General features: G+C 46.4%; 1 protein-coding gene across 9 annotated transcripts in view; it reads right to left on the bottom strand.

The window, feature by feature from the left end:
- Window positions 1-8,101, bottom strand: part of Cux1 (cut like homeobox 1) — a 321,311-nt gene that overhangs the window by 122,426 nt on the left and 190,784 nt on the right. For all 9 annotated transcript variants that reach the window (XM_021222682.1, XM_021222681.1, XM_021222678.2 and 6 more), the window contains exons 5-6: window positions 3,232-3,369; window positions 82-205 (exon numbers count right to left, since the gene is read on the bottom strand). In XM_021222682.1, the coding sequence (XP_021078341.1) occupies window positions 82-205; window positions 3,232-3,369 (262 nt within the window). The remainder of the gene's footprint in view (window positions 1-81; window positions 206-3,231; window positions 3,370-8,101) is intronic.

Raw genomic sequence — 8,101 nt, forward strand, 5'->3', positions numbered from 1 at the left:
CAAACCATCATGTGACGTCAGGGTTAGCAGTGACGTGTTTACCTGTGCTGGGAGCGTGGTGGCATGGGAGGCTGTACTTACCTCTCCTTCTCTGCAAAATCATTTTGTAGCTTCTGCTCCTTCTCCAGAGCGATGGTCTCGGCCTGACTCTTCAGGGTCTGCTCGTATTCTCGGATTTTCTCCTTAAGTGCTTTTATCGTAACCTCTGCAGAATGAAAGACAGAAAAACCAACAGTAAGGGAAGCGGTTCCTTGTAGCTGGGTGAACCATGCTTTCGTAACCTGCCGGGATCGCTGTATTTTAAACCTGAGCTTGTCCAGGCTGACACAAAATCAATGGTTATGAGTCCCTTTGGGGACCTTTTACTCCCTCAATGTGAAATTGAACTTGTAGTATTCAAGTTGGGGAGAATCAATGGGTTTTGCCAGGAAGGATTGTGGTGGTCCCTCCAGCACACTTAGAAAAGGGGGAAAATCAATGGTAAAATGTAATATTGTCTTTCTGATGCATCTTAAGTTGGTTCTCTACAGAGGGCAGACTGATAAAAGTTTGGTTTAAAGACTCTACTACATGGAAAGGGTGCAAACGTTTTGGAAATCGAGTCAGACCAAGGCAGCTTTGCTGTTGTTTCTTAGGGAGTGGAAAGGGGCTGTGGCTGAGGGACACTTGCTGACTCAGGGGAAACCACCATGGAGTTTGGGTGCTGGTGTCTACTCTGTCCTGACTACCTGCTTTAGTGGATGAGGGCTCCATATGTAGATCTGATACTGTGGGGTGTGGGAGGGACCTGGGACTCTTTACCTGTGGGAAAGAGTGCCTGAGGAGGGGCCACCTGCAGGTCTAGCTGTCTAGCTGGAGTGTATAAGCAGGGTCCATGCTGCTCCCAGAAGTGATTTCCCACGCATGGCACACTGATAGCCATCCCTTCAGTTGCTTGAGCTGAGCACATCCAAGCAAAAAAACTTGAATGGTGCAGGGTCTCAACTCAGTGTGATCCTAGGACAGGACCTTGGCACGCAGCCCTTTATTCTGATAGGTCACCCTAGTGGGACTCTGCATCATAATGCCTCCACAAACAGTGGAGCCACCTCTTACAAGGCCTCCTACTTGAGGGCTTTTTTTTCCCCCTCATTCCCAGTATCTGGCACAAGTTAAGGTAGAGAATGGAGAAGCAGAAACTGGTAGGTTAGACAGGACTTGAAGCCCTAGTACTCCATAGTGCCATCTGTCAGACAACAGGTACATTGTGTATTTCCATGAACACTCATGGAGAACAAATTAGGACTGGAATGGCGGCACATGCCTGTAATGCTGGCATTTGTGAGGAGGCTAGGGTAAGAGAATTATTAACTGGAGGCTACTCTGAGCTACGTAGTAAGTTTGAGGATAGACTCAACTACATAGTGAGTTTGAAGCCAGCTTGGGCTACATGGTGAATTTGGAGGCAGCCTGAGTTACAGAATGAGGCTGAGGTTAGCCAAGCCTATATACAGCGAGTACGATACACTGAGTTTGAGGTCAACATGAGCTACATGGCAACTTTGAAGTCAACCTGGGCAGGACAAAACCCCTGTCTCAGAGGGGGCAAAAAGGGCATGTCACTGGAGCTAAAAGTACTAGGAGGTTTTTTTTAGGTCTGTATAATGAACCAGATACACACACACACACACACACACACACACACACACAGCTGTCATTCAGGTACTGGGCATTCTGAAAGAAACAAGTCCTATTGATGCAGATGGTTGCTGTGGGAGAGAAAGGACACAGGGACAACAGAACCTAGCAGAACCAGACTGGAGTAGGATCTGACCATTAAAATTTCTGCCGTGGAACCAATCTCCAGTCAGTGTGTGATCATAGGTCTGACGGCAGCCACGGAGCCTTCTACCTCACACTCCAGGCCTGTCTGTCCTAGCTTTTCTTACATCATTCCAGCCTCTTCCTGGATCTTCCAACAGACAGTGCCCCTCCCAAGTCTGTCTCCAACAGTCTTAAATGCAAAAAGGCTGTTCTTCACAATCCTAGTCATTTAGCTTTTGATTCGTTTTTCTGAAAGCTCACTAACCAGCAGGGCGTGCAGAGGAGCCAGCCAGGCTAATACCCCTCCCTCCTACCTAAGTCCTCACCTGTGTCTCCAGAACAAAACCATAGACACATGGACACACAGGAAATTTGGGAGTTGCTTTATAAACCCTGTGACTGTTGTTGAATTGGGCTTTCTCTTCAATACAAGGAAGCCAGAAGGCTCCGAGACTTTCTGCATAGTTTGTTTTTATTTTTTATTAATGGAGACTTGAACCTAAGGCCTTGATGATTCAAGGCTGGGCAGACACTCAAGTACTGAGCCACTCCCCCAGTCCCTCACTGAAAGATGTCCAACCGCTGACCTATTATATATCCTTAGCCCTCTTTCTGCTTTTTATTTTGTGAAACAAGCTCTAACCAAATTGCTCAGAGTAGCCTTGAACGCAGCCTGTAACCTAGGCAGGTCTTGAACTCTGAATCCTCCCACCTTGGCCTCTGGAGTAGCTAGGATTGCTGTTTACACAGGCCAGGCTCGAGGGTTTAACACACCTGGCTTTCAAGTATAGGACAAATTTCCTTATGTTTGTCCCTGGCAGGAAAAGCCTTTGCCTTCCATGCCTTGTGATCTTGTGATGCAAGGTAGTCCTGCTCGCTCTCTCTCTCTCTCTCTCTCTCTCTCTCTCTCTCTCTCTCTCACACACACACACACACACACACACACACACACTCCATAATGAGCAGATGAGGTCAACAGGGGAGGAATGGTGTGTAAGCACACAGCCTGCAAGGATGAGTCTTGTCTGGGGCCTTAATGGATCAGTAGCAATTACTAAATGACTTACTGTGTATGACCCTTTGATCAGGAGCTGGCTGGCTGACAGGTGTCGCCCAGAGGCGACACATAAGTCTTTGAAAAGACAGATCCTATCACAAGATGATACAGGAGGAATTTTCAAAGAATCCCGATCCGGCCCAGACCAAGGGCAATAAAATCCTATGTAGTTATTGCGGGAGGAAAAGTTTAGCTGTGGCAAAGCTAGGCAGTGTCATTATCTTTGTTTAAGAGATTCGGCTGCTTGCCCCACCCTGGCTTCATGAGGAGGGTAACAATTACAGCCAGTCCCAACACTATAAAGAAGGCAATGGGGGGGGGGGGGAACGGGACAGAAAGCACAGCCAGGCAGGCCAGCCATTTGCACTAACCTTGATTTTTCACTTCAGCAAACTCCTTGTTGTACTCTTCTAGTGTTTCCCTAAGTTTCTGGTTCTCTGTTTCAATGTCGTGTAGACGCTGCACTTTTATTTCCAGCTGTTGCCCGACGTCCAGGGCTGGTACCGGATCTATACAATGGGAGAACACAGGTCAGCATACTCCCCCAGATCCTCATCTGGGAAGCACTCTACCATCAAGCTATGCTCTTAGCCCCTCACTGGTGGATGCTAGGCAAGCCCTCTTCTGCTGAGTCACACCCCCAGTTCATAACCAGGGGAGTTCAAGTAGGTGTACCTCTGAGCCACACCCAGCCCCTTACTGGCAACTCTAGGCCAGTATCCAGAAGTCACCTCCTGGAGATTCTCTTGGGGCCTAGAGTCCCCTTTCACAGCTCCTTTGGCCACTGGCTACTCAGTCCAAGATCCTTAACATGTGGAAATGGGGTGACAACAGAACTCCCTGGGATTTGCCAACTCTGGTGGCTGGGATTCTTTAAGGATTTTCATTTACTGGTCAGAAATAGAGACACAGGCATAGTGAGTGGGAGGAAGGGGTCCTCAGGGCAGCCTATCTTATTTACAGAGCCTTCTCTGGGGGATACTGGTCCATGAAAAGGTGCCTCTACGTTAAATGATCCCAGGAAGTCCAGGACTAAGGGAGTTGCTCAGGCCACAGAACCCTTGTATGGACAGCACAGTTTCTCAGAAGTCTCACAATGGCACTTACTACAGAAGAGGCACTAAAGTTAAGTGAGAAGGAAGGGCTAGCCTGGGTTTACCCGGTTGACTGGTAGAAAGCTGAACTAGCCTGCTGACTCCAGGTGATCACTACTCTCTATATATATACATGGAAACTCTTGGAGAGAGGAAAGTACCCTAGGGCTCTGTAAGTCCATGCCCTTGTCTCTCCTTTATTTTATTTTAATTTTTGGGGTTTGTTGTTGTTGTTGTTATTTTGGGGGTTTTTTGTTTGCTTGTTTTTTGTTTTGTTTTGGTTTTTGGTTTTTCGAGACAGGGTTTCTCTGTGTAGCCCTGGCTGTCCTGGAACTCACTCTGTAGACCAGGCCTGCCTCTGCCTCCCAAGTGCTGGGATTAAAGGCGTGTGCCACCACGCCTGGTTTTATTTTACTTTTTGAGGCAGAGGTTCATGTAAACCATGCTGGCCTTGAATTTCTGATCTGCCTACCTTCATTTCTCAGATGCTAGGATTAGAGGCAACACCACATTTAGATCATATGTGCTGTGTATCGAATCCAGAGTTGTGTGCATCAGCACTTTGTGCTTGCTGAAGTTTGTGGAAGGACTCTATCTGTAGCATGATGGTCCTTTACTGATGCTGGGTGTTAAGAACAGTCAAAGGCATGAAGCTGGCTGCTAGTTCTAAGAAGTAGGGACATCTATAAAAGTACAATTGGTGATGGCCCCACATCACCCCCATAGCAGGCCTGTGGCCAGCCAGCTAGGAAAGGCACCAAGTTCCCCATTAGAATACAGAGAGCAAAAGAGCATCTGGGCCAATCCTGGGAGGCCTTGTGGACAAAGAAAATGATTTTCGGGGCTGGGAGATGGTTCTGAGTCCCCAGCACCCACATAAGCAGCCAAGTATGGGCATTGGTAATCCCAGTAGTGCAGTGGAGACAGGTGGAATTCTCTAGCTCAGTGCCAGCTAGCCTTGCAGTTTGAGTTCTAGGCCAGTGAGAGATGCTCTCTCAAAAGTCAGAGTAGATGGCTCCTGAAGAACAATACATGAAGCTGACTCTGGCTGCCACATCTGTGTTCCTTTATACTCATACAGACTGGCTCTCCTCCCCAAAGGAATTGAAGGGTTAGATTTTAGTCTACAGTTGGAAAAAGTAGACAGGCAATTTATAGGACTGTGTTTTGGCCTCTGACTTTCCCAAGAATTCTCAGCAGAAGGTAGACAAGTCAGACAGTAAATGCTCTCAGTCAATACGATCCTCCTCTTCCTTCTGTTTAGGAGGTAATTATAACCCACCTGCTGGGCCCCAGGGGAACACACCCTTTGGAATTCTGAGAATAGAAGAATATCCAAGTCGCAGGGCTTAGAAAGATTACGAATCTATTTGTGGCAGGGGCGCCAGCCTCGCCTAGGGATGGCTGTGGAGATTTAGTCTCCTCTCAAAGAATGCTAAACACCACACATGGCAGATCAGTGAGGGTATATATTCAAGAACTCACTTAACTTTCCATGCCAGAGTCATTAATTTTTCAGACCACCCCTGGTTCCTGGAAGCAAGGGCTGGCCTGGAATTCTCTGCGATGCCAGTGTGTTCACAGCATTCACTCCATGCGTCACCAGGACGTGTGGAGCTAGAGTCTGCAGCCCTGAGGGAGCCCAGCACTGGGGCTTAACACCAACACTGTCCATCATGTGACTCTCAGGCTTGGTGGGCACTTATGTGGCCTCTATACACAGTCCCTTTCTCATTCATGACTTTTCATTATTATTTTAATCAGCATTAAAATATTTATGTTATGCTAGATTGCTAGAGCTATTTTGGGAACATAGTTCTTCCAAGCAGGAGTGGCAATAACAAGAAAAATGAAACTCTCAGAACATCCTAGGTACTTTTTTTTTTCCTTTTAATTGCACTGTCTTCCCAGGAAACCTAAATCTATCTCTGCCCTCCATGTCTTCAGGCTGGGGAAATGGATTGAGAGAAATGAGCACTATGCCCACAACACCCTTTATACAGAAGGACAACTGAGCTTGACCCAGGTCAGGGAGCTATGCTCGCAGAACACTCTAGGAATGTTCACAGACATTGCCTTTTCTAGCACAGCTGCCAGCGCCAATTTGACTTTTCAGGAGCTATGGTTGCATTCTGTATACATGCATGTGTGCATGTGGAAAGGTGTTGATGATGGGTGTCTTCCATAATCTTTCTCTACCTTGTTGAGACAGTATCTTTCATTTGGCCTGGAACTCACTAAGTAGGCTAGGCTGCCTGACTAGGCCAGGAATCCACCAGTTTCACCTCCTCAGCTCCAGGGTTAGGAACTCACAGGAGCTTTTTACATGGGTACTGGAGATGGAACGTGGATCCTCATGCTTGCCAAGCATGTAACTGACTGGGTCATCTCCCCAGGCCCCTCCATGCCATCCCTATTTAAAGGCCAGGACCCAGTGTGTCTGCTTCTGATGAAAAAAATAGCTTCCATCTTGTCATTCAGCATGAATCCAGTAACATATGAAGAGGACACACATGCTATATGAGCAAATAGTAACCAACTACGCCTTAAGACAAATTCTCAGCACACCCCACTGTAAATGGAAGTTCTGGCACTCTTGTAATTATTCATTATAGCATCTATATTTAATTTAACAGTACTAAAGTTAATGTTAAAGTAGCAAAACTGGCCACAGAATAGAAAAGGAACTGAATGTTCAAATAGTTTGGTGCATTAGACTCTCAGCTTTATGACGGTACATTGCATGACTAAAGGCCTACAGCATTGGAATATTGTTTTGGGATATGTAAAAGCCATTGGTAAAGTACCTCTTAGGCTTAATTTTTATTATGTGTATTAAAGGAACGGCTAATTACCACATGATGGTATAATAGTCCTAGCATGTTTGAGCTGGAGACCAAAACAATGAACTTCAGCACGCCAAACCCCGACCTGCATGTTAAGCTGGGGAAATCATAGCTTTCTGTCTCATTAATGATTTCCAATGCCATTTAAACTCCATACAAGCATTGTTAGGTCTCAGGCTGTACGTCAGAAGCCTCTCAACTCAGCAGTTCAATTACAGAATTGTCTGAGGGAGGAGACAGAACACACCCATAGACAGAATAACATGCAAAGTTCTGTAAGCCACCTGCCCAGCCTCCAACCCATCATGCTTTGACACTATCCACATCCTCCCACCATGACAAACCAAAAAACATTTTACGATCATCTGATAAGTTAATTCCTGAAGCAGGCTTGGAGGTAGTGTGCAGTTCGTTATGCAACTCAGGACCTTAAACAGCATAATTATATAACAAACAACCCTATCACCTGGATTTATTCAGCACATTTTGCTAAGCGCGGTAACATTAGCTCATTAATTCTAGTCATCCCTGCAGAAGCTGGGAGAAGGCATGCTGAGATGTGTCAGGCGCTGGCATCTCCCCCAGGGACAGGGATGGGAAGGAAAGCTGGCCAGGCCAACAGGTATGCAAAATGCTAATTATGAATGCTACTTCCTGAGACAGCAGCCACCTCAATTATACTGTCTCTTCATGCACTAATTTAACAAGGGTTTCCTAAGTGGCTACATGATCTGGGAAAGGCCAGGGTTGGGCACTGCAAGGGACACGGAGCCAAGTCAACAGGAGCCAGCTTCCCTGGAGAGGTGGCCCAGCTAACATCAAATATCAGTGGGAAAGCAAAAAACGGCCACGTTAAAGATCACATGAGTGGAGGATAGATTCCATATTAATGGGCAAAGAGGAAAAAACAATTTTTTTTAAAGTAAGAGGATACTTGATAGTATCCTTAATAGTGACGCAGGGAGAATCAAGAGCACACTGCCAGGCAGGATCAGAACCATCCATCACCATGAAGAGTAACTGATAATGTTAATTTTATGACACAAGTGGGTTCTGGATGCTAAAGGAATATTTGATAAGCAAGACTAACACCTTGAGCCGAGCGTGGTGGTGCACGCCTTTAATCCCAGCACTTGGGAGGCAGAGGCAGGCGGATTTCTGAGTTCGAGGCCAGCCTGGGCTACACAGAGAAACCCTGTCTCAAAAAAAAAAAAAAAAAAAAAAAAAAAGATTAACACCTTGCTCTGGAAGGCTTGCCAAGGTATATACCCCAATATACTAACCAAAACCTGAAAGGACAG

The sequence above is a fragment of the Mus pahari genome, chromosome 23, assembly GCF_900095145.1.
Source record: "Mus pahari chromosome 23, PAHARI_EIJ_v1.1, whole genome shotgun sequence".
NCBI classification, from domain to species: domain Eukaryota; kingdom Metazoa; phylum Chordata; class Mammalia; order Rodentia; family Muridae; genus Mus; species Mus pahari.